At 45.2% G+C, this 27,149-nt stretch overlaps 2 protein-coding genes across 3 annotated transcripts in view; one reads left to right on the top strand and one right to left on the bottom strand.

Moving 5' to 3' along the window:
* The window catches only part of lrba (LPS-responsive vesicle trafficking, beach and anchor containing), a 96,187-nt gene that overhangs the window by 36,356 nt on the left and 32,682 nt on the right, over nucleotides 1–27,149 (bottom strand). For both annotated transcript variants that reach the window (XM_088374362.1, XM_088374361.1), the window contains exons 34-40: nucleotides 25,493–25,557; nucleotides 24,523–24,631; nucleotides 19,349–19,515; nucleotides 10,461–10,585; nucleotides 10,332–10,346; nucleotides 7,389–7,532; nucleotides 5,806–5,942 (exon numbers count right to left, since the gene is read on the bottom strand). In XM_088374362.1, the coding sequence (XP_088230488.1) occupies nucleotides 5,806–5,942; nucleotides 7,389–7,532; nucleotides 10,332–10,346; nucleotides 10,461–10,585; nucleotides 19,349–19,515; nucleotides 24,523–24,631; nucleotides 25,493–25,557 (762 nt within the window). The remainder of the gene's footprint in view (nucleotides 1–5,805; nucleotides 5,943–7,388; nucleotides 7,533–10,331; nucleotides 10,347–10,460; nucleotides 10,586–19,348; nucleotides 19,516–24,522; nucleotides 24,632–25,492; nucleotides 25,558–27,149) is intronic.
* On the top strand, nucleotides 3,589–5,249 carry mab21l2 (mab-21-like 2). The gene has a single exon (XM_088374363.1). It carries the CDS (start codon nucleotides 3,928–3,930, stop codon nucleotides 5,005–5,007), a length of 1,080 nt encoding a protein of 359 aa, XP_088230489.1. The 5' UTR covers nucleotides 3,589–3,927; the 3' UTR covers nucleotides 5,008–5,249.

Genomic DNA, 27,149 nt, shown 5'->3' on the forward strand with positions numbered 1-27,149 from the left:
ACGGCATGGATCATTAACCCTAATGGCAACTGAGGAGTGTTCCTTTTGCCACAAATCCTAAACCAGCAAACATGGGCAAAAATCAAACTTGTATTCATGAGGCTTCCCGGCGTTAAGTATGCAGATGCTTGCCCGTCTCAAGTCCATTTACAATTCCACGCCGGCGTACGCCTCGGCCCGGACGATCGATCTTTCAATTCCCGCTGACCCGGATCCGATAGTGAGCGAACAGCAGGTACACAGGTGCTGATTGTAATATCAGCGGCTTACCAGGCGCGCTGGCATCCGCGAGACGGCCCATCCATCAGGCGGCGGTGTCGCCTTTGACACGGGGTGTCGACGGCAGCCGAGGGGAATAAATGATGGAGCGAGGGGATCAATCAAAAAGGGGGGTGGGGGGGGGGGCACCGTCCCAGTCAAGCCCAGAGACAAGGCATGATGGAGGGGCTTGGCTCAGGTGCGAGCAAAGAGTGGGTGGGGGGAGGGGGGGGGCTTGGTGGTTAGAATTTGAACGTGCGGTCGCAAACCGAGTCGAGTCAAAGCTGTTTACGGGTGAAGCACTCGAAGGGAGACATTAGTTATCATTAGGAGGCAAGATGGCCACGAAGAGAAGAAGGCCTTCGTGCACAATCGCCTTCACGTGGACTGTCCTGCCTGCTTACTGCTCGGTCAAGTGATTTTTATCAGCCTGTTTTTGGAGCTAAAGCTGGAGAAAATAAAGAACAAAAAAAAAAAAACTGTGCCTACACTAAAGGGCTGAACGATTAATTGAATTCTAATCGACAGCAATGTGGTCAATGCAACTTTTGAATTGCACAGCCTGCAACTTGGGGAGGGGGGGGCAACATACAAGCAATGCTCCATTTCAGTTGAGAGAGCGAGCGAGAGAGAGTTACCTCAGGCTCATTGATAATGACGTACCTGCGCGGCCTGTCCGTTAGCCCGATAGCACAAACTACTTAGGCGCTAACTGGAAAATCAATAGGCTGCTCGCTCAGAGCCCATGCCTCTTTGTGATTGGCAGCCGCGGGGCGGGTGGGGGAGGGGTCACCGAGGGGAAGAGCGCTCCCGCTTTCGGGTAACGATCGGCTCGCTCCTTTTCCGAAACACTCGGCTGATTTTCTCCGAGCGAGCGAGCATCAATCCAGACGGCGCGGCTTACCCCGGGTAGCCGTCACCGCCCCGCTAATTAGGCTTAGCAATGTCTTCTCAATGGGGGGGCCCTTCTCACTGGATGCTGACCTTCAAGGAAATGGCAGGGTTGTAGAAGAAGAAAAAAAAAAATGGACGGTTTGTCGTTTTTGCATGAAACACTTTTTGTATCGTCTCTGTCGTTTTATTCCTTGCAAGTAAAAACAACATTTTGGATAAGATTAAAATTTAAAAGCCCCCCCCTCCCGAACTTCAATCAGCGTTTACATCATACAGAATATCTTGACAAAACGTTGGGCCGCCCGTCCTCACTTCTTCATTCAGTCGGTATTAGAAAGCTCAAAGCCCGGCTCTGCAACAACACATGCAATATTGATGCCTGGCGTTGAAAACGCCGAGAGTGCTGCCGCTGCTGAACGCGCACACGCGCACACACACTCAAGCATCTCTCTGCCGAGCAGATGCTTCGCCGCCGTCCGCCAATTAGTCGCCTGCGATGATTTTTCTTTTTGGGAGCGAGCAGCTGCCACGAGAGAAGGAACATCGCTAACACTTGGCGGCGAGGATGTCTGTTTACATATCTGATGCGTTTGTATTCGTTGCTCATGGGAGCGAAGGGGGGGTGGGGGGTTTACCCCCCCCCCTCACACATAATTGTAGTCATAACACTAACACGATGTTCTCTAGATGATATCTTGTGTATGTTTTGGGAACAAATCTGGCCTTGGAGGAGGTTCTAGTCATCGCAAATGTATACACGGTAGCTTGATGACCACCTGGGGGGGGAAATGGAGTGCAAAATGGAGACAAAAAACTAGATTTGAACTAATTCGTTTTTTGCGCTAGCATATTTTAGATCAACCTGATTACTTCTTTCATTGTTTTCCAATGCAGACAGATCGCACACGTAGCATATCGGGACTAGCGGCGAAAGCCAACGGGGCCCAGAACAGATCCGTTATGTCTTTATAGAAGCCCCCCGGCTTTGTGTCATCATATATTACGCGAAGCTACAGTTAGCGTGTCCTTCATAATATTTGGACACTTCCTCTCCACCCTGCGTCGATTTATTCCTCCGGAGCTCCGTGCGAGATAATAAACAGTCGCACACCCACGCGATCCCCCCCCCATCCCGGAGTATTCATAATCCTCCATTTTACCGTCCAATACCACATTAGGACACCGAGTCGCTACTCTGAACAAGAATTGAATTAAAATTATTGGGAAAAAAAGAAATTGTGACGATAGCCATAGAAAAGAAGGTTTGGCTGCCCGGCATAAAAGTAAATGCTCTTCCACTGCCTGGAGCCTTACGGCATTATTTGAATAAAAAACCCTGATGAAGTGCAGAGTGTGTGTAGCAAAAGAGAGCTAATTAATCTTTGGCTTTTTTCTGACATTTCTGCGGCTTTAAGTGGAGAAAGCGCTCTCACAGCTGGCCGCTGGCTCGCCCGCGATGCTTTGCTTCATCTCGCCGCTATTCTTAGATCTGGTCAGCAAACGCAGTCATGCGTTGTCAAAAAAATAAGCACGTGAAAATAAAGAAAGCATAACATTACGGTATATTTTTTTCCCCCCTCGACTGCCATCGTCAGCGTTGTAGGCTGCGAAAGCTCATAATGACATTTTCCACACGGCAAAAACAGAAGGGCAGCTGTTGGCTCTTGACCTATATTGAATTGTTCAATCGGAATAATTGCGTGGTTTTCGTCAAATTGTTGGAGGGAAGTCCCTCCCGGCGAGGTAGCGCCGCTACTTTCTTCATAAAGCGTCACAAATCATCATCGCAAATCAAATTTGAAATGCAAATAGTTGGTCAAAGTAAATATGTAGAAATCAATTTGGGGTTTTTGTTTATGTTTAACGGGTTCTCAGAGTAAAATCAAAATTAAATTAGAATAAAATTTTAAATATACAACCAAAGATATTACAATTAAGTTTGTAGTCTATTTAAAACATGTTCAATTCAGGACAGTATGTTTTTTTACGTTTTAACATTTCCATGCCAATTTTGTTTCATTTTAATTTTTTTTAATTAAACCCGAGCCTCGTTTATGATGAACACTTGGGCCTTCTATGCTACTGTATTTCAGTGTTCATTATGAGGTTGCTTGGCTAAATATTTTTGGGGAGCAATCACATTCCATATTATTTTTTTAAATTGCTAATATGTGACTAAGTCAGACAAACGTTTTTGCTTTTATATAAAGCCACAGCAAAATTACACTTAGTTATATCTTTTTGCTGTCCCCCGCCAGCGTTTTTATTAATACAGGGTATATAAAAAAAAATTCGCTAACCTACTTTTTTTTTTTTTTTTTTTTGGAGGTGGGACACCAATGCGTAAAGGTGCATGCGTGGACCACTCGCGTTTATGTTGTGTGCGTGTATCAATCGCTCTCTCTCGCGCTCTCTCTCTCTTTCTGTCGCGCGCCCCCCTCCAGCCGCTTCGGCAGCCGCTGATTGGCTGCGCGCGGCCGGGCAGCCTTCACTCTTGCCGGAGGAGCAAGCCGGACCTCCTTCACTCTCGCTCCGGTGCGCCATTCATAAAAGTGCGCCGAAGCGGACGGGCAGGACCATGAGCGAGCCGCAGCGTCCAGGTCGGACTTTGTAGAGCCGAGAAGCAGGAGTAAGAACTTTTTGGGTTTGGGCTATATAATTTTTTTTTTTTTTTGGAGCTGCGTTTTGTGTTCCCCCCACCCACCCCACCGGTAAGCGTTGGATCCGTCAGCCTATTGCGACTCCCCGGCGTACGGCCCGGACCTGTGCCCCAACATGATCGCCACCCAGGCCAAGCTGGTGTACCAGCTCAACAAGTACCACGGCGAGCGGTGCCAGGCGCGCAAGGCCGCCATCGCCAAGACCATCCGCGAGGTGTGCAAGGTGGTCTCGGACGTGCTGAAGGAGGTGGAGGTGCAGGAGCCGCGCTTCATCAGCTCGCTGAGCGAGATCGACGCGCGCTACGAGGGCATGGAGGTCACGTCGCCCAACGAGTTCGAGGTGGTGCTCTACCTCAACCAGATGGGCGTGTTCAACTTCGTGGACGACGGCTCGCTGCCCGGCTGCGCCGTGCTCAAGCTGAGCGACGGCCGCAAGCGCAGCATGTCGCTGTGGGTGGAGTTCATCACCGCCTCGGGCTACCTGTCGGCGCGCAAGATTCGCTCGCGCTTCCAGACGCTGGTGGCGCAGGCGGTGGACAAGTGCAGCTACCGCGACGTGGTCAAGATGGTGGCGGACACCAGCGAGGTGCGGCTGCGCATCCGCGAGCGCTACGTGGTGCAGATCACGCCGGCCTTCAAGTGCACGGGCATCTGGCCGCGCAGCGCGGCGCAGTGGCCGGCGGCGCACATTCCCTGGCCGGGCCCCAACCGCGTGGCCGAAGTCAAAGCGGAGGGCTTCAACCTGCTCTCCAAGGAGTGCTACTCGCTCACCGGCAAGCAGAGCTCGGCCGAGAGCGACGCCTGGGTGCTGCAGTTCAGCGAGGCCGAGAACCGGCTGCTGATGGCCGGCTGCCGCAAGAAGTGCCTGTCGGTGCTCAAGACCCTGCGCGACCGCCACCTGGAGCTGCCCGGCCAGCCGCTCAACAGCTACCACATGAAGACGCTGCTGCTGTACGAGTGCGAGAAGCACCCGCGCGAGGCCGACTGGGACGAGGCGTGCCTGGGAGACCGGCTCAACGGAATCCTGCTGCAGCTCATCTCCTGCCTGCAATGCCGACGCTGCCCGCACTACTTCCTGCCTAACCTGGACCTCTTTCAGGGCAAGCCGCACTCAGCCCTGGAGGCGGCCGCCAAGCAGACGTGGAGGCTGGCCAGGGAGATCCTTACCAACGCCAAGAGCTTGGACAAATTATAAAAGAAAGAAAAAAAAAAAAAAAACACGCAAACTCCCGGCTCGTATTTTTTTGTTTTGTTTTTCTCGACCGTGATGTTAAAAAAAAAAGACAGTTTGGGGGTTTTGGAGCTGAAGAAGGAAAAGGACGAGAAGGTATTTGTTTTCCTTTTTAAATGTTCTCACCAAGTGAAGGAACTTTTATTTAAAAATGCAATGAAAGCATCGTGCCAAGGTGGTTTTCTTTTGGTGGGGTGGGGGGGGGAGAGAAATGTTAATAAAATGTTGCAAGTGTACAATGTAGGCCTCGTGGCGTGACTTAAATTTATTTTTTGGGGGGGTTGCAGAAAAACACGAATGCATTTAAATGCATTCACTCATTTCTGGCGCAGCGAAATGTCCAAAAAATGAAACGTGCTTGAATGCACGCTCCCTGTTTGCAGACGTTAAAATCCTCCCACTGATTTATTTCGAACGTTACTATGCCACGTGTGAGCAACATTCAGATGAATCCATTCCTATTTTACTCAAGTTCGGCATTGCTAATGTATAACCCTCAAAATATATTTGAAAGCACAGAGAAATGAAAAGGAGCCACCTGTAGCTCCACAAAAGTGGCATTTCAAATTCAAGTCATGCCATCTATTAATTTTTTTTTTAATCAGCTCCAGCGCTACTATTTTTGCTTTCTCGTTTTACTTTTAATTATTAAAATAACAGTAGTGTTGTTATTAAATTATGTAAATGCGAGGAGTATCATGTAATACGCGCGCCTGCAACTTTGTTTCAAAAGAAAAAGCGCTCGAAAAGATTCCGGTTTACCTTTGGCTCGAGGGTCTTGAAGGCCGGCTCGTCCTCGTCCACCTCGAAGTAGAGCTCGGAGGAGGTGATGGACAGGGTGCCTCGCACCACCGCGGCCGGAGCCACCAGCTGGGCCGCCGTGCTCACGTTGACCGGGCCTGCCGGTGCAGCGGGGGAATGCGCGTGCACGCGCACATAAAGATAGTCAGGAAGGGACCATTTAAAAAAAGGACAAAATATCTCTTGTTAATTAAAGGACGATGGAATCGTACAAATGAATATATTTAATCCCGTGAAAGCCTTAAGGCAATTAAATAGAAGGAGGAATGATTAATAAATTAAAACAGACCGATAGAAATAATTTAAAAAATGCTTCGGATCCCCTGCAATTTTTTTCTAGATTGTCCACATGCAAACGAAGCTCTTTCACGGATTTTCAGAAATTGCAGACTCAATGTGACAATTGTTAAAACACACACGCACACTTATGACTTGACATAAATACATAAGAGTTTAAATCACGTGGAATTCTCAAAAATGCTAATGCATTCTCACTGTGCGTTATTTTAATAGAGCCAGTAAAAAGGGATTACCCTATACAATCGGATTACCAGACTATAATATTTAATGAACAATATTTTGATTCCAATGGGCAGCAAAGTAGATTGGATTTGGTGTATATTAATAGTTTTTAATTTAATACAGTGCAAATGTTATCTGAAGGTTCTGTAGAAATTTATATGCATTTATATTTTTCCCTTTTTTTATATCAATTTAAAGAAATTAATTCTCTGGTAGCATATAGCCTCTCATGCAGCTAGCATGAATTATTACAAATAGTTGTTTTCAAGTGAGTGGCTCCATGACAGAGTCAATATATTAGGAACAGCTCTGGATACAACCCTGCTACTAAACTAAAGGTTGAAGTAGATACGGTATGTTAAGAGAGCAATGGAGTCATACTGGGCACCCTCCAGTTTCTGTTATGGCACTGTGAGGCTTTTGAATATTTTGCTTGCCTTGTGGAGTGACATTAGGAGCAGCTCTCCAATTAACTGAAGCGTATGACGACAGAAAGCCACCACATAATGACACCCTCCATTTCGACATATATGATATTCGGTGTGAGCTTGTCAGAATATTAGGAACACTTGTCATAATAAAAAGACTAAAACCTGAAATTCATGCATAGGGATAGACAGACAGTCAGCATTTAACCCTGGTTAAAAAAAAAAACTTGTATTTGTTTTGGGATAAACTGGGCATTTATAGAGCTTTAAAATCGAAATTATTGACATTTATGGCAACAGTGTTTTTTAGATCAACAAAGGAAGCGAGTTGCTTGCTCCAAAAGAATTTGCTGACTTTTTTACTTATAGCTTTAAATTTTAGGATAAGACAAGGGACAAGTGGTGTAAACTTCTTTGTTGACAATTTTGCCATTAGCAAAACATATTTTGCTTTACTACCCAATTTAAATTTTTACAAACGTTTGTTGCCTTTTTGAGCTGTCCCAACTTCTATTTTTTAAAATTGTATTTCATGTGAAAAGAACCACCAGATAACCCCACCAGGTTACCACCAATTGTTTTTTCTTTTCGTACCGGTAAAGTTTTCAAGATCTTTCTCCTCCAGAGACGACAGTGTGTCGTCGTCGACGTCCAGCGAGGCGTCGCTCTCAGAGTTCTGGTGAGCCACAGCCTGACTCTTGATGGAGCGCTTGCCTTTCAGCACATCGTCTTCTGACACTGTACAACACACAAGAGGACATCCAGGAATGCAGCATGCTTCAATACCCTCCAACTTTTTGCACCACCTTCAAAATAATCATTTTATATATATTTTGGAATTCACATCCGAAGCACCTCGTGGTTGTAGCTTAAATGCGAGCACGTGCTCCAAGTCGCTAATCTCTGCTCAGAAAAAAAAAAAAACGAATCAGTTGTAAACATGTCGCCGGTGACGCGGCCACTCTGAAAATTTCGAGGCCCGAAACGTTGCCAATAGTTCACGACAAGCTGGCGCGAGGCACGATGGAGGTGAAATGACAAGGTGGAAAATGACAAACTAATGAGAGAATTAGCAGAGCTGTTGTGACAGGCTGCCAAGTCGCACACACCGACGCTTTGCTCGTAGCGTATGATGGGACTGTTAACTTCACATATTTGGCATCAAAAAGTAAACATTGTTGGAGGAGTTCGGGAAATATTTCACATACTTCACCGTTCCCATGTTGAACAATTCGTATATGCCCAAACACAATTTGGGCAAAAACAATTCAAACTCAGAAAACCAAAATGGAATTCGGTTGGTGTTTGACATGCGACAACTGTAAAACTGAAATTGAAAATGAATTCTAAAACATATGACACAGAAAATGTTTTAGAGTGAATGCAAAAGAAAAAACTCAATATTAACACAAATTCAAATCAAATAAATCAAATCTAAATGTAAGGACTAACACTAGTATCATAAAAATAGAAGTACATAGAAAAAAAATACATGTAGTAAAATATAGAATGAGAAATACCAAAATATTTAAGTAAAAAAAATATACAATAAAAATTCAATTTAAATTTTGAACAATAAAACACAAACAAAATGACAACCAAACAGTTTTGCAAATTTAAATAAAAGAAAGAATCATCCGAAACACTTGAAATAGCGGCAGGTGTGTGCTGATTTCCATTTCAAACATCAGTTTCAAAGTGATGGGTCAATACTGCATCCCCCGCTTGTAAGTAGGGGTGTGTACACTTGTGCAACCACATTATCTCAATGCAGGTTATCGGTGACAATGTGGGAAGTTTTCAAATAACAATTTGGTCTTATTTTGCAAATCACAAAAACCCGGCATTTGAACAAGTGTGTGTGTGTGTGCGTGTGTGTACACGTGTAATCCCTTTTAATCCAGTCAGTCAGCAAACATTGTTGTGTTGCCTTCTATCAACACCCCAAGGTAGATCAAGTCAGGGCAAAGGGAAAAACAAAACACGCACAGCTGCGACGTGCGTCTTTGAAGAGTTGGGGGCCCGTGAAAAAAAAAAAAAAAAAAAAAAAAGTCTTGTCATGGAAAATATGCAGCCGGCTGATATTTAGAATGCTCTTCCTGTAATTAGGCCTCCCTGGAGAATTAGTTAGCTGTGCTGAAATTACTACCAGTGCCCCCCCACCCCCCTGTCTTAATACATACCACATGACTGTTCACACCAGGCCAGTGGGCATGAAAGATTTGGGGGGGGCTCCAAAACCGAGATGGATTTTAAATTTGACACTTTTCACTTGGAAACGTCGCCCTGCGCTAAACAACTGCATGCTACCAGGCAATGTAATTTTAAAATGCCAATTTACAGTATTATTCCATGATCTTAATTAATATATATATCAAAATTGCCCGTATTGAAATCTACCGAGCTGTTGAGTTTCAATCAAAACAAAAGCAGATAACATTGAATCACAACATTTGAAATGAATAAATTTCACAATAAAAAAAATGTAATCAGTGTCAAAAATGAGTCCCTCGATGAACAGAGACATTAGTCATCAGGACCCCCCCCCCTCCCCGGCTGTGGCGAGGTGGTAATTTCCAGACGTAAACAGTCGACCCCGATTTACCGGCAGTCTTGCGACCATCTTGGCATGCCATGAATGACGACAGTTGTTCGTAACGCGGATATCCCGCAAAAAAAAAAAAAAATCTGAATTGAGGGCCATCCCTGTCCCCTGATGGGAAGCGAGAGGGTGCGTTTCTTTTCGCCACCCCCTCCCCTCCCCTCCCCTTCCCCGCGTGTGATGAACATAATTACAGCCAGATATGACCTTTGCGCTCTGCGCTCGGCAAGCAGGGCCCGACGTTCTCATCTCCAGTTGCGCTTCCGCAACAAATGTCGGGTCGGCGAAAACAAGACGAAAGGTTACAAAGGAGAAAAAAAAAAGGCAAGAGTTATTTTAATGGTATATTCCCAGGATGGGAGGCAGCGTACTTTGACTCCTGCCATGAAGAAAAGGTGACAGTAAAAGAAGCTAGCCATATTTTGCCATCTTCTTGACAGAAATCGTATGGCGGAGCTAACACCTGCCATGAATGAGTCCTCGATGCCATCTTTTTTTTATTTAAACAGGAAGTGTGTGGAGCCTTAAATGCTGGACTATGATGACTATTTCAAGAAGTTTAATTTGTTGCGTTCCTGCCGCCTTCCCATGTCCTTTTTCTGCCTTTTGTGGCATGACAACCGATTTTAAATGAAACAAATTTTGTGAAGTGTGCATGTACCAAATTGCCAATGTGTAATTTGGCGGTTTTGTGTCTTCCTGGCTCACTTGTATAAAACAAGCTGGAAAAATAGTGTGTAAAGTATACGACTGTTTGTTATCCTTTGCGTATTTTCACAAAAGCGTCCCACAAACACATCATTAGAACACCAGTTTACATTTAAAAAATAAAATAAAGCACAATGTCCCCTTCAATCAAAACCGGTGCACCGTTGAGCCACGCTATTCCCACATGAATATTCAGAAAGTAAAAAGGGAATAGAAATGTTACTTACCATTGATATCGGCCACTGTTGTGCAATAAAGAAACAGAAAAATAAACAATGTAAAACCAGTTGCGGCTGAAGTGAATCCAATCGGGCACCTGCCGCTAACAGCTAGCAGCTAACATCGAGGTGACTCACCGTGCTCGGCGGCGGCCTTGAGCGTGGCCTCCGAGTGGGTGGATCCAAAGGGGTTTCTGACAAAGCGCCGTCGCCGTCTTAAGTCGTCCTCCCAGTAGTCCAGGCGCCAGAACTCCCTGGGCCGGCTGCAGCGAGACAGCGAGAGGTACGAGCACACGTGTTAGCAATTACCTAGCCGGCGTGCTACGGCCGGGCCCGAGCGCTAATGCCCCATAAAGCTGCCATTGTGTGTCATTTTTGGTGAAAAACTTGGGAACAGTGGTCGCCCATCCGGTTGAGAACCATCTGTGGGACATTTGGTACTGGCTCGTAGAACTTTTGATAAGAGTCTGGAAAAGGTTTATTTTGATAATCAGGTGCATCTGCTGAGTCTTTGTAAGCGGTCGTAAAAAAACAAGTCTATAAATTTGCAGAGTTCTACAAAAACTACTTTCAAATCAAATATATTTCATTTTTAAGCATTATTTTCAGACATTTAGAAAAATATTGGCGTATTTAAAATGTTGAAACTACATAAAATAATAATAGTGATATTGGATAAACTTTTGTATTCCAACAAAAGTTCATGCAATATCAAAGGTTGCCTCATTTTGGATGAGTTAAATAAACTACAGGAACAAGACGTTTGAATGAAAACATTTTTTACACTAGCATGAAATTGAATAATGCTAAAAAAATGGACTCATCCCCGCCGTCTACATTTTTTTGGCTACGATGAATTGAAAACACGCATGGCAAATCAGTCACGTGTGCTATCGGTTTGCAGGGGGGACACGGTTTATAGTTTTAGCGGCGCGGCGGCTGAGGGAAGAACCCCGGCGTGCTTTATGCTCCAGCTGGGGGCGCCTCACAAATCTTCCTCTCTAATGGCAACGATCACACTGCGGCCTTTAAAAGAGCTTTGCGGGAGAAAATGACGACAATTCCTCCAAAACGGGCCTCTTAAAGCCTTGATGTCTGTTTGGGAGGAAAAACAAAAAAAAAAGAGAAACTTAACAGGCATCACCCTTAAGATTAAGGATAAAACTATTAAGACCTCTGCCAAGGGCAAACTGGCAACTATAATTACTAGTATTGAATCCAAGTCGCTTTATAAGAGATTAGACTCGTTCCTTCATTCGTTCTGTGAGCATCCTTGTACAGTATTTCAAATAAAGGCTGGGGCAAAAAAATGGAGGCCATTCATTAGTTTTGCGCTAAGTGCTAAGATGCTAACGGTGTTTCGCATTGCTTGTTAGCGTGAAGCTATGAGGAATTTCCATAAGGCAAAGCTAGGCTGTTTTAAAAATATGTTTAGTTTGATAGTCAAATTGAACTGGAAGTGGCAGGAAGCAGCTAAAAGCCTCTTTTTTGAAAAACTGTTTGCTACGGTGCCGCCATTTTGTTTAGTGCCACCATGCAGTTCGTGCACATTGTAAAAAGTGTGTCCGCTCGTATCTCAAGGTGACAAAGTAACTAGCAACCAGTCCAGGTTGTCTTTCGTCGCTGACTATTTTGTGTCTTGAAGTCCCGCAGTGTGTTTGTCCGCGATAGTGCACGCACTTCATCATTCTGCCCGCGATGGGTCTCATGTAAGGAAAATAATTATTGAGCTCCGGATCAGGACACAACATGTCTCTCATCTCCCGAAAGAAGGTCGGGGGGGTGTCCTATTTGCGCCTCGCACAATGCACATTAATCCATCAGGAGTGGTGAGCCGGTAATTAGTCATAGGACGGATGGTAACGTACGGTGGGGGTGGGCACGGGACAACCTCTGCCAGTGTCGGGAGGGAAGGGGGTGACAATGGGGGTCCTAATGACGACAGAGCGTGAAAGATACCTCGACCGCTTGCGCTTCCGCAAAGGCCATAAATTATTCAGCGCTCGTTCATCCCGCTCGGGCGTGTCCTTGGCACGATTTACTGCCGCGCCGTTGCTGCCGCCGCGCTTCAAAATAACAACAATTAAAATAACAAAAGGGGGGCCGACGTGAGGTGGATCGCGCCGACCACTTTTGTGTAATTACTAATTAGCGCCCTCGTAAAAAGGCATCTGGACAGCCTTCTCGTTAAGTCACTCAAGAAATACAGCGGAGAGGCGGGTTTATACACTTTTAGCAATGATGTTAACAGGATACATAATTAAAAAGTTGAGGTTCACTAAATGCTACCGCAGAACGAGTGATAATGGCTCTTGTCCCTATCCCTGTTCAGATTTAATCAATAATGCAAAGAGATAAGAATAACAACCGGATAGGACATGGTGTGCCGGATGTGGCAAAGCGGCCCCAGAACATAACCTTTGTGATCACAAAACTGTCCTTCGAAAAAAGCACCACACCTCCTTCATTTCCAGCAGAAAAGATTCAATTAGGTTCAGGATATAGCTGCTAAAATAAAAAAATAAAAAAAATTCAGGTTAACTGTTGTGATTAAACAATGACAAAGAATTTCTTGCCAAAATGGCCGCTTCAAAACAAAATGGCCGACACCCGTCCTCCCAATATAAGACCAGCAAATTTAATTTTGACAGGTCCGAGTGGTGTCCGTTATTTCTTTTCACTTTCTCTTTACTCGCAATTGAAGTTTTATTGGCACCATTGCTCTTTTTTTCTCTCAAGGAAAAATTGCTGGCCTTAAACACAAACGCGTTACGCTCCTTCAACGTCCTCCCGTGGCCTTTGCTGTGCGTTTAAGACAAATTATTTGCCATCTAGAATCGGCCGTTTTAAACGCAATGGAATATTTTTCCTGCCGTCTGCGAACGTTTGAGCGAGTACGGCAAATGTCGTGGCTATGTAAATGATACGAGATGACCTTTCTGGCAGCGAGCGAGCGAAGCCGCTTTCATATATCACCACAAGTGACTGCACTTGGGCACAAACAGTCATACATAACCTTTTCCACTAAATTAATTTGGGTGTACGGTCAACGAGAGGCGCCGATTCCCCGGCCCTCGCTTATTTGACATTAATACCGCTCGCTATTGCCCCCCCTCTTCAAATTGCTCAAATGCGAGGGGATCTTTTTTTTTTTTGCCGCCATTTGCATATAGGGCAGAAATGGTGAGATTGAGGATTTGTCATGCGGGGCGATCACTGCCAGGCTTTTTTGACAAAGAGCCGGCGCTCCGGCGAGTCGTCGCCAAGAGTCAAATTAAAAAAATAGAGGGGCAAACACCTTCCCGCCCGAGATTGTTTGCTGTGATTAAGTCCCAGCCGGGTGATTTCCCTTCCCGGACCTTTAAAGAGAGCATCTACATGTGTGTATGTTAATTCACCTTGGCTAATGTTTGGGGGGGGGTGAGGTAATGTTGGGGTCACGGAACATGATAGCGGCTAGCCAGCGACACCATTTTCTGCAAATTAGGAAAAGGGCTCTTACTTTGTTTTAATAAACATTTTATTGCCGTTTCTGCTACTAGCGCGTCTAATCGCAGTGGTTAGCCGAGTATTTTTGACAGTATAAAACCGCCCTTCTTTTATTTTGAAAGTAGAATTGCTTTTCAGACGCTAGACTTTTATGGTGTGATGTCTTTACACCATGTCACGTAAAACTGTCCTTCTGAACTCATTTATGTGCTAAAACTAAAGAAGAAGAAAACCCAATCGCCTTTATTTTGTTTTAATTTAAAACCTTTACTGTTGTTTCTGGTACTGAAGGTGTCCAAGAATAGTAGTTGCGGTGTGTTTTTAGCGACGACATACTTTGTTTGAATGTTTACTTGCATTTTTTGGGGTTGCGTAATGTCAGTGGTTTGTGGCGCGTTTTTATGAAATCCGCCAGTGTAAAACTGTCCATCAAAGTGTGCGCTTAAGCAGAGACATTAGCCAAAACAGCCGACTTGTGTTTTACAAACTAAAATTTCAGTACGTACTTAGATGTTAACTCATTCACTGCCAACCCAGTTAATATCTTTGACGTCTATAACCATCAATGGCACTGAATGAGTTAAAGGGCAAGATAATCACACGTACTTTTTTGTGTATACATTTTGTACGAAATCTATTTCTCCACCTAAAATAAAATAAATATTCTCACAAGGAAGGCTTACGAATAATTTGACGGACCAATTACCACCAATTCAACTCAAGAGCTTTCTATAAGCACTCTGGACTAAAACAAGACGCGGTGGCGATGTTGCATGCGAGCGATCAAAGCATTCCCCCCCCCCCCGGTACCCCGCCACTAAATGAAAGCATGCAAATTGAGCCCTAATTATCAGCGGCTTCATGCGCGCCTTTGCAATTAGCAGCAATTACCCTCGTAAAAATCCAGCGGAAAAAAAAAAAAAAAAAAGGTGGACAATTACGCAATAATTACGACTATTTTCTCACGAATCCAAAACTACGACGTTTAAGACATTAAGTCGTAAATAATAATCAATAGTGTGAAGAAAGGCGACGGTTTGTACATACACGGCGAAGCTGAAGTGGCCCCATCTGTATTTTTGATGAAGCGTCACATTTTTCCTTGGTGTTTTTGACAACAGGCCGTTATGGCCATTTATCAGCGCCGCTGCCGGGTAATGAGGGGCATCCGTCGGACCCGGGTTGCATAATTCCGCCATTACCGGCCCATTTTAATAATCCCCTGACCTCCAGCTTTCAGAGATGCTCTTGAACGGAGGTGACAAATCTGACGGCTCAGTCCCGCGTGTCCGTCACACCCCGAAAAGTAAGACAAAAAAAGAAAATGGCGGAGAAGCTCAAGGTTAGATGGGGATAAATAACTGAGGGGGGAATAAAAACTAGAAATATACAAGCATCGTTTAGAATAACTAAAAGTAGTCTTTGAAGGACGACAAAAATGTTTGATCCAAGCCAGACATCATTAAAAAGTAATGATGATTTTTTTTTGAAGTTCTAAAGGAGCTTGTTTTTGTGACAACACAGTTTAGCGATGCCTGCTATTTGGATCATATCAAAAACAGCCGAATAAAAACACGGAGGCTCATCCTCCGTTTGTTCCTCGGCGCTGCTAGCAGGAACTGCTGGATTCCCAAGATAAAGGCCATATTTGGGAAGGAGGGGGTGGAGTAGGGGGCAAAAGTGGCAAAATAAATGGCCTGCTGGCGCCCGGGCGTAATTACAGCTGCGGTTTGAGTGTACCTATCTATCAGGAGCAAGAGGAGGTGCTGAAGGTGTTAGTCAAAGGAGATAGCCTTTGACGAACTACTAGCCCCTGATAATCGATACGCGCCACATATTGCACCTGGCGAGAAAGTGCTAGGGGAAGGGAGGGGGGGGGACGCCTCAATGGTTTTTCATTCAGATATTGATCAGCCTCGCTTTTATCGTGACCTTGGCTATATACTTTCTTAAGGGTATATGAAACTCATAAATCTGAGAGTTGCAACAAAAGTGCGGCCATCTTTCATTCCCGGCGCTGTTTAGCGGACCGTGCTGAGACTCGACATACGACGGCCATTATTCGAACTTCCTTTTGAGAAATATTTAGTCGGAGTGCAACTCGGTAGATTTAATTTGATTCGACTTTTATGACAAACATCTGCTTGGAGTGTTTTTCCTCCTAAACTTGTAAAATAATTGAAAATGGATGGCAGCAAGATTTCAAACCGACCTAAATTTGGGAATATTTACTCGGCTCCCAGCTGGTTCCGGAGGCGGCCGGCAAACACCGTCAACCTTTTTTTTTTTTTTTAACATGCGGAGCTGCAAGCAGGCAAAAGGATGTTGTCTTTATCTGTGCTCGATGAATGTAAGCTAAACGCTGATGATCTCCATTGACGTGCACAAGTCCTATTTCCTTTTCCAGCCCTCCGCCGGTAGCAGAAAAAAAAAAAAATTTACACGCGAAGGGGGCGACGTAGACGCAGTGCAGGCCTCGACTTGAACGCGTGCGATACATTGACAATTATGTATCATAATTGTGATTTAGGTCTGGAAAGGAGAAGCGTCCCGGGAGAGATTCATCAAGCTGCCGAGGCTTCTCATGCGCGCATTTGTCTTGTGGCGTGTCCTCGCCGTCTATAGGAAGCTCGCCAGAAGCGGGGTGAAGCTCTTGTTCCGAGTCAATTTCACGGTCAAGTCTTAAAACAAGTAGCAACCTTGATGCCCACATTAGAGGGCAGAGGTCAGGATCGAATTTGGGTGAATTCTGAGTGAGTTTATTTTTTGTGAAAAAAATTAAAAATAAATTATTGCACTTGACATTGCTTTGCTGCGACTCAAACATTTTTTATTATTTTTATTTATTTATCTAGTATTTTACTTGTTTTATTATTTTTGGGTGCACATCTGATAATAGCTAATATTTGTGTTAAAGGCAAAAGAACAAAAAAAAATTCATCCAAATGGCTCTGAATCCACTTTGTTGTATCTTTGAGCATGTTCTGCTACTTTCTCCAGGAGGCCAAAAAAAAAAATGACACAGCACAGGATGATCCAGTAATGCCAATATCAATAGTTTGTCCATTACAGGTCAGCTAACTGTCCGGCCAAGCGGTTACAAATCCGTCCGTTTCCCATCTCGCGATCAATACGGCCCCATACTGTTTAAATTTCACCCGTATTGATTTCCTCGGCGGCGCGCCGACCTCGCCGAGCATTCGTCTTTTTTTTCTGAAGCGGCGGAAGATTTGATTTAGTGGGGAAAAATTGGAGTGCATATCACAAAGATTTTTCGCCGGGGCGGGCGGGCGGGCGGGCGAGAGTGTGACAAGCCAAAAAGATGGATGTCCCTCGGCTGGGAAGCCTCTAGCCTAAGGGTGTCCATTAGAGCGCCTCTGCTGCAGAAAATGAGCTGCTCGTATGAGGGAGAGGAAAAGAAGGGAGGGGGGGGGGAGCCCTGGAATAAAGCCAGAATAAAAAGGGATGCTGATGCAGCCATAAAAAAAAAAGAAGGCCTACAAACACCAGCGATATGGGTTGTATCCCTACGGGCACTTCTCAAATTGTTTCGGGCATAATGTGGATCATAAAAAGAAAATTGCTCATTAAAACAATCGACTTTTATTTGTGTGTCCTCGATTGCTCCAATCTGCACCGCTCTGATTGGTTGACGTCACGCAATCGACCCCTGCTGAGTAGGGGCTAAAAATAGTACTTGCTAGTATGGTTCTGCATTCCAATTTTTGGTCAGCTTCCATCATATCGGCCGACGGATCGTGACCCGAATAAACACGGCGTGTATCGACTGCGTGTTCGGAAATGGGACAGGCGGACGAGAAGGGATGAACAGGTGCGCTTTCCGGGGCGTGACAGACGGGAGCGTGAAAACGACGGATTCTGCCTTTTGTCTGGCGGGCGGCAATCCTCGGCGGACGCCAAGCGCACAAACATGAAGACGGAGGAGGGGAAAAAAAAATTACAGCTCACATAACGCCCGTTTCCTCGAGAGGCCGCGGCTGCCAGGAAGCTGGATATTAAGACACAAATTGCGTTCAGGCGGGTCACGATGATATTAGACGGCGGCGACAATTCCCAGCAGCCGGCCGGGAGATAATATTTTCATTCCCCGACTCTTTATTGAAGGGAAACTTTGGGGAATACGCCTTTTTTTTTTTTTTTTAAATGGTGTCTGCGTGTAACAAAACTGTGGTAACTGCTGCATATTGCCTTTGTTTGATTCGAAAAACGTCTTCCTCGAGAGTGCTCGTGTTCAATTTAATTTTTTCGCAGAGCACATTTGTCAATTGGTTCCATCGGTTCCATTGGTGTATATTTTTTTAGCTAATATTGTACTTTATATCTCTATGTTGTGCATTTCTCTATCCTATTTTGTCTATCAGCCAAAATAAATGTCATATTTTTCATTTAATTTTTATACTTTACACAAGAATATAATTACAGGTTTTTATTTTTTTATTAAATGTGCATTTTGTTTCACGTGCTCTTTTTTTTCTTCTCTGTTTTTTATTTCTGTTTTTAAAGTATTAGCGTATTTTGCAGCTATTTATTTTTGCATATTTTATTTGTAAAAAAATAAACGACGACATCAATCCAAAATAAACGAGTAATATTTATTACACTGCAATTTTTCTCAGATTCTATTTCTGTTGAAAGAGTGCATTTTTTATTTTGGGGTCTAATTTGGGTATATTTTTCAAAAATATTTTCCCATACCGTTTTTTTTTATTCTTTAGTCTATGAAAACATTTCTCACGTGGGGCTGCAGGTGTTCTTTTTTTTTACGATTTCTCCAAGCCAGATGTTCCCGCAATGAGAGCCTCGGCCGCTGTGGTGCGAAAGTCGCGCCGCCTGACCTTCGCAGTAATTGACCGAAAATATTGACGTAACGGCACCGGACTGATTGTGATTTATGAAAAGAGAGCCGGCTCTGCGAGGCTCCACGCCAATGACTCGGCGCCCCCATCGGCGGCCATTAGGAAAAGCATCAATAGCGGCCATGTCGGTAATGGGAGACTTTGTGGAAAACGCCGGCTTCCATTTGAATCGGAACGGCCTTTGTGTGAGTACGCTACAAGAAGAAAAGGAGAACAGGAAAGAGAGAGACTTGGACATGGAAGTACATGACGATAAAATGGATGGGGAGACAAAAGGGGATCCAAATGGCGTCTGTCTGGAGATTGCAGCAGCCTAACAAGCGTCATCCCATGAGCGGGATGCATTAGGAGAAAATTTGACATAATCTGTGATATTTATGGCTGTTAATCTGCATTCTTATATTTTTTTTAAATTGTGTCTTCTATTTTGAAATTATGTCCACATTTTTTTATGTAAGTTTTGCTTTATTTATTTTTTAGCACCTCTTTTTACTAATGTTTCTGATATTTTATAAATATCTTTAAAGATTAAAATAGAATGAAATAAGGGAAAAAATGAAAATAACCTTTGACTGATTTAAACAAAAAAAAAAAACGAATGGTGTGGCCATGTGACCTTTCCCAGCCAATCAGCAGAGGAAGAAGTCAATGACGCCCTACCTGCCAGAAGAAGCTCCCCAGGCTCCGTGTTTGTCAGTGAGGATGTTGACGATCTTCTGGATGAGCTGCGTGGCCATCACGTGGTCTCGGTACTTAGCGGCCCGGATCAGGTGGTCGCACATTTTCTCCTCGTCGCGTTTCTCAGCCGAGTACTGAGCGCAGTGGGACTGCAGGAAAGAAAGTTCCAAAACAATCAAACGGTGCTATTCGATAATTTTTTTCTGTGCAATTTCTCAACGAAGTTGCAGTGAGTGAATGACGGAGGCAAAAAGAAAAAAAAAAGGAGTAGTGTTGGTAATTTCAGTACTGGTGTCAAGTTGATTAATAACAGTGGACACATGGCTACTTGTGCCCCGCGGCACAGCCAATCACACCATAGCCGGGACATTTTTCTCTGTCGGAATATGTTATCGGGATCGAGTCTTTCCTGTTTGGAACCGATTCGCGACTCCGGTGTCGACTTTGCTGTAAGAAAATTAGTCTTATGAGACAATGATACATGGCAGCTGGTTAAAAAGGCATTTCCTCCCCAAAAGTTCACTTCATAAATTGCTTCCTCTTCATATCTGACAGAAGATCCATAGATATAAATCACATTAGAGGAGGCTTTTTCTGCTGGCGTAAGCGCCTTAATTATCAATCTATGTCTCTTTGTGCGCCACGGCGGCGGGTCTTGACCCCCCGGGGGCAAGGGTGATTAAGAACGAGGGGAAAAGATGGCTCGGTAAACGGCCACAAAATGGTGGCTGCCAGTGTCATGTGACCAGTCTACCGGCGATGGTAAAATTTCCATTCCGCTTGTCCGGGTTTTGCCAAAGTTGCAGCGGGAGCATAAACACTCCATTGAGCAAAGCCGAGGTCGGAATGGTTACGATTCAAAACCCCCCGCTCCGCCCCTCCCCCATCCAAAACACATGGCAAGCACCGTGAAACCGCACCGTTAGGCTTGTTTATAAGCGGGGAGAAGGAATAGCGGTTAACTACCCGGGGTCACTCCCATAAAGTGGACTTGAAAATGTTAATGAAGGCGGGTCAGCGTGACGGAAAGGACAAACGCGCCAGTCTTTTCGGTGGCGGGGATGTTGAAGCCAGCGCGCAAACTCAATTAAATGCTCCGGGGTGGCTTGGCAAACTTGCGGACCGATTTTTTTCGTTGATCTGTCAAATTGGTGTTGGGAGCATATTTTTTCTATCGGAGTGAAGACTCGCAAATTTGTCAGTTTAGGCATGTCGAGGTCTCCCCCCGAACGAATTGCTCGACAGAATGATAATAAACAGCATGTGGGCCTTTTCTGACATTTAGCAAAAGTGAGTACGATTTAGCCGTGACACCTGGCGACGCTTTAATAGCGGGCCGGCACCTTCCTCGGCCCGGCCCGGTGTCTCGGTCGAGACCAAAGCAAAACAGTTGGCGTTAATCGAGTCAATTACGCAGATGCGCGTCTCCCGCAATTCCTTCAGCGCTCAAATAAATAACAGTGGATGTATTTTGGAAAGGAGAGGGGAGGGGCGGGGGCTCCGGGAAGTGACTGCGAGGTGGAAAGAACAGGGAGCACCTCCAAAAAACACCTCAGTGGCCACATGGAGTGTGCTGAAGCGGACAGTCCAAGGTTACTTTTGGACCAAGATGGCGGCGAATGCAGAGTGATGGAGTTGCGGGGAGGAGATGAAGAAGCTGCCATCCAAGCGCGCTGACCGTTCCATTAAAGACCAGGCGAGACGAAGAAGAGGAGGAGGAGGAAGATACTTTGTGCTGTGTTAACCTTGATGGCCGCTAGCCGGAATCTCTTTCGACTGGATTAGATTTTTTTTTTTTAAGCCCCAAGAGAGGGAGGGAGGGAAAAAAAAATCAATAGTGGGTAGCGGCGGGATGACAGCAGCATCATTCCAGAATTGAAGCGGCTGTCAGCCATTGTCATTTGCTGACTTTTGTTCGCCATTGTTCTTTTAAACCCTCATTTTTCTCGGGGCCCATTGTCGGAATTCCCCGGTGATGTTTTATGTTGCAATTTGGAAACTCCGGGGCGAGGGGGGGGGGGGAATCAAGCGCGAGAGGGTCTTTTCTTTTTGCGAAAAAAAAAAAATAACGATTGCCTGACCTATCCCTCCCCTTTCCCTTTTGTGTTTCGGCCATGTATTTTGCATTCTGGGCAATCAGAAAAAGGCTGCTTACCCCGCCACGTTCCAGACTGCGTTTGTTGTGAAGCAAACCCCGCGGGAGGACTTGTCAACGCACGTGAGAAATTGGAGACCCTCGCGGAGCGACGGCCCGGCGGATGTGCCGCCGAGCGTCAAGAGATTGCAAATCAAGCACGCTCGTGTCTTCAAACACGGCCTTAAAGCTCGTCTCCGCTGTTTTCGTCCGCGGCAACCTACCTCTGTCACTCTAATTGATAAACAGAGGGCTGATAGGGCGTAATGAGCCCGTGTTCTCCTGCCAATTATGCCGGTTAACCCTCCCAACCCAGCGAGAGGAGGAGAAGGAGGCGTCGTGTGACAAGTGCAGCATTTCGATAATGATGAGAGGGAGAACTCGCGCTCCCTCTTCATTCGCATGCTGTGTGTGACGCTGATGGCGGACAAGGTGACCTGGAAAGTTAGAAAATAGAAACAAGAACGGTTTACATTCCTGACATCGAAGCGGGTGGACCTGTCTATCATGGCAGCAAAAAAAAAAAAAAAAAGGGCAGTTTGGTTGTCAGGCAGATTAATACAATTGGCTCATATTTGAGAATTTAATTTGGATGTTTCTATGTGTTGGCAAAAGCGTAGTTTGATCTTTCAGTCGGACTCGCCCAATGAAAGGAGCGGCAGAGGAGGTACCGGGAGACTTCATTACGCTGACAAGACAGCGGGATGGAGACAGTTGTGTTCCCCCGACGGTCTTCGGCTGATGCAGTCTGCCGGGAAATGCTCGCTCAGCGCAAAAGAGACGGCTAGAAACGCTATTTTGGGAAATAAATGGACTATAAAGTCGGCGTTTAGTGTTAAGAACAATATTGCGCTTAAATGGCCGCTGCTAAACTAGCTTTGTGGTGTCTGGACATGAGATTTTTTTTTTTTTTTTTTTTTAACGGCGTCAAAGTTTGGACGTTACAGCTTGCGCTCAATCAGTGGCAGTTTATTCTCCGTATTTTTTTTTCACATTTGTTTTTTTACTTGCAAATATATTCATTGATTTGTATTCATTTTTTCTTGCACATTTGCTTAATCTATGCCGTTATTTCTGTAGTTAATATTTGCGGATAAAAATCTTAATTTAGTTGGTGAAATCTCTAATTTAGTTTTAAAATCAAATTAATTTTGGGGAATTTTCTTTGATTCTTTTCGCAGCAGCGGAATAATACACCGCAAGAATCATCAGCTCAATATTAATGTCGTTAATTTGTGGGAGGGTCGGGCTCATTTTACAAGCTCAGCGGAGGGCGGCCAATGACGGCAAACATTAATTAGCGTGCTATCGTCTGGCTTTCATTGTATCTCTCCGAGCGCCGATTCAATTACTCCACCTCACAGCGGGAGGATAAATCCAGGGAGTGTATAAGAAAAAAAAAAGTGAAGGGGAAAAAAAAAAAAGGATGAGAAAGAATCGAAATGACACGGGTCTTGCTCACGCTTCCCTATCTGGACCTTCTTATCTGCCCTTGTGGCCTTGAGAGCACCACATTTCATCCCTAATGAACAGCCCCATAAAAAGAGAGACTTCGATCCCCCCCCGTTCTGTTTTCCTATCTCTCCAACCCCTTCCTCCCTCTTTTCCGGCTCCCTGACGAGATATCGCCGTCTATCATTTGTTGTGTTGCGATCTGCAGATTCCCTTCACATTAAGGATCCTATTAGATAAAGAACCTTAAAAGGTAATTGGATTTCCCCACCTCACCGGCCCCCGTGTCAAGTTATCTTCATCGCTGGTTCGCTTTGAGAGCTTGGTAATAACTCAAGTCCCTGCTTTGAGGATTACTCTGGTTCCGTCCCGCGGAGTTCCACGAGTGGAGAAGAACTAAGATGTGTTTTGTCTCAGAAGCACAAGGGGATGAGAAGATGGGAAAAAAAAAATCAAAACACCTCCAGCTGGGCAGGGAGGTGTGCAGGGGGGGCATGTTTCATTGCTCCGTTATTTTTATTATAGCGTGGACTCCATCAGGCTGAAACAGAGCTTGCAAAAAATCAATAGCGTAATATCAGAGCGCGACTTATCAGGGGCTCTCACTTCTTCTCGGGGGTCACTGAGGAGCAACCCGCATTTAGGGTGGGGGGTGGGTTCAATTGTAAAAAAAGAAATAGTTTTAGGAATGAACAACAGGCGCTGTCAATTAAAGACAAGTTACGGCTTTCTATTACTCGTCATTATGATGGGACCGGTGCGTACGGCTGATAGCGAAGCTTGGCTGGAAATCATAAGCAACCCTGGAGGACAGAAACAAACCATGGCTAGCAAGTCTTTGTCTATCATGCTAGCTGCACAAACCATCTCGTCCCGTATGGACTGCCTGGTTTTCGTCTTAGCTTAAAAAGCAGTCAACTTGACCTACTTTTAATACCTGAACACGTGTGGACTACAACCGGCCTCCAGGTCATTAAGTAGAATTTAAAAAAGTGCCAATAACAGCATTTAAAAAAAAATGGGAAAGTATGAGGGAAAAATGACCGTGGAGCGAGAAATAAACTTCAGATTTGACAGTGTTGGGTGGTGCCTGCAGTCAACCCTTCAGGCTAGAACCTCTCAGGTCTGTCTGCAGCTTTTAATGGCGGGCCTGGTCCAGAGGAAAGGCGAGGACGCCGTATTCCTGTCGCGGGGCTAAAATACACCGCCGGCGGGAGGATAATGGACAGTACAGGAAATGATTGCGAGCAGATCTAGAAAGCAGAGGGCGGGGATGGAAGAAAGGTGGAGCGGGTTGGGAACGAGTTCCCGGTGAATGGCCACGTTTGTGCTTTAGCGGACGGGGGTGTGGCGGCTACGCCACATTAGCGCAATGTTTGCTTAGCAACATGCGCCCGTCCGCCACCAGCTCGTTTGGGACCGACCCGACTTGACGGGCCACGCCGAGTCAGCTCCTCGGAGATGCCGAGTTCTTCTTGCTTTTCACGGCCCGTGTTTTAAAAACTAGATACTGTCCTATATTTGTGTGTCCGTGCATAAATCACAGCGCGTTAGTATTTCGTAATCTTACCTCGAAATCGGCATGTTTGTGGATGTCCTCGGCCCTCTGCCTGCTGAGGATGAACTCGGCTTCGTTGGCCACGCGGACCAGGTGGTCCTTCATGGTGTGACTCAGCAGCCTGCAGCGAAAGGAACATTTAGAAGGTACTGGAAACAAGCCGTGCAACAGCCGTAAAACGAGGGGTGAAATAAGCGCAGAAAATGGGCAGAAAATCGAATTTGCACGTTGAGAGTGAGACGTCGGCATCCCGGGGTGCGGGCGATAATTGATTTGTTAATGAGATGCGTCCGACAGGAAGGGCGGCGAGTGTCCCGCCCTATCGGCGCTTATCTCTGCTAATCAAACACGCATGTTGTGGGCGAGGAAAAGAAAAAAAAAAAACCTGGCCGCGTGGACCCGAGAGGTCAGCGGTGTGCAAAGTGGAACAATAACAGACGAAGGGTCGGAGAGGAGGGACGGCACGGGGGTTGGAGGGAGGCGGGCGGGGGTCCGACTGTAACCCAAGCCTGCTGTTTCAGCGCAGGGCAGCAGGGGAGCGGAGGCGCTGGGGCCACGGCAGCCTCTTTGGCCCTGACCCGGCCCGCTATCAATAACCACCGTGATGCGAGCACACGCAACACATTTCGCCGCTTCTCAGGGAAGAAATTAACTTTTTAACAGTGTTTAAGTTTTTTTTTTTTTCTTCTTCAATACTAGATCTACTCAAAGAGTCTCAGTTCAGCAAGCAGGAATTTTCCTTATTATAAATATATATTATATATATATGTATATACTATATATATATAGAATAATAATTGCATAAATTATATATATATCATATAATATAAATAATAATTAGAATTATCATATTATATAATTCTAAATATATATATTACATTTTGACCCTAGAAGATATTTCTTTGTATAATAATAATAATAATAATAATAATAATAATACATTTTGACCCTAGAAGATATTTCTTTGTTTCTGATTGCTTACCTGCCTTCGTTGACCAGCTCGATAAAGGCCAGTCCGGCGTTCTTCTGGATGGAGTTTTGCCATTCCTGCAAGCACAGCATAAAAAAAAGTAAACATTATCCCTTTGGATGGATTCAGTAAAGCTAAAATATGTAAAAGAGGTTATGCTGAAATCATCCACTGCTGAAACATTGGATGAGATGGAAACGCTAACATGTTACGTTGGCGTGAGAATTAATGGGCAGGATTGAAAGAGCCGAGCTCAAAGTGCATCCATCATTCAAAACAACATACAAATTCCCTCGTCTCTTTGACCGGCGTTTTGCTTTGGAGGTGTCAGTCCAAACAACCCCAGACCCGCCATCGGGGGACGGCGAGACGAGGGATGGGGGGGGCCGAGGCGGTCGGCGTGACTCTCATGTTCTGTTCCAACATTTCAACACCTTTCGACGCGAGCGTCAAAAGAATAATAAAGCAACAAGGTTACAGGGGGCCGGTCTGAAGCCGGCCTGGCTTTTTTTTTTTTCCCCCCCTCCTCTTTTCCCTCACTTCCTCTCCAGGGAGTTGGAGAAGTATGCATGAAAAACCTCATGTGAAAGAGTTAACGACTCAACTACTTTTGAAGAAAAACAAGACGTGCCCCTCCAAGCGGCTGCACTACATATTCCACATCACTTAATACAAATGAGCCGTGTTTTGACGGGACATTTTATTGGACTCTGAAGGTCATTCTGTTAACTGTATAGACTTGTTTCTGAAGTCCTTCAACTGTGGAGACATAAAGACAGGACTTCTGAGGATCCGCTTAAATTCCACGTCAAAGCATTTTTGGTAAAGGTTTGAACGCCTGTCAAAAATTCCCGCAAAATGTCTGCGTCAAAACAAAATGGCGGACTTCCAATGAAGGCATAGCATCATTTCTTGAGAATAAATTTTAATGACAATTAAATTTAGAATAAATTTGAATGACAATTAAATTTAGCTAGCCTAAATTTAGCTTTAGTCAGCTATGTGGTTAAAATTTCACTGCAATTGGACCCAAAAAATAAAATGGCCGCCTTAAACCAAATTGGCAGACATCTTGCATTCTTGCATCAACTCTGCTGTCATCATGTCGCTAGCTAACAGAGGAAACCGTTTCTTTGGACCGAGCGGCCCTTCGGTAAACCTAAGAATTCCGCGGGGACGAGGGGGTCGGTCGGAAGGAAAGATCCATTTCCAAAACCTCCCCCGTATAAACCCCGACGCCTTTCGTGCTGATTTGTGAAGAAACGCGAAGCCATCACGGCCAATCAATCGGGCGCAAAACGGCCTGCGCGCCGTCACTCGTGCGGCCGACAACACCCGCCGCACTTAACCTCAAACTCAGAGCTGCTTTTTGTCCTGAAGGATCCGATTGGCATTGACCGTGTTTACCGTGCTGTCCAAACAAAACGGGTGCATCGGGGAATAAGGAAAGAAATCTCGGCGGCCTCAAAGGTTGAAGGGCGTTAAACTAGGTTGCCTGCGGCCGTGGGGATATTCCAGACCGGGCCGGGCCGGGTTCTCCCTCAGCAAGCTGGATTTCAAATAAACACCACAGGAAGTCAGGCCATAAATAGAGTCTCTGGAGGAGCAAACGTTACATTTCCTTCTGAGATTTCTTGTAAATACTCGGCAGACGTTTGGTACAAAAACT

Source organism: Syngnathus floridae, chromosome 4, assembly GCF_059516105.1.
Source record: "Syngnathus floridae isolate MCC-2025c chromosome 4, RoL_Sflo_1.0, whole genome shotgun sequence".
In the NCBI taxonomy this organism is placed as follows: domain Eukaryota; kingdom Metazoa; phylum Chordata; class Actinopteri; order Syngnathiformes; family Syngnathidae; genus Syngnathus; species Syngnathus floridae.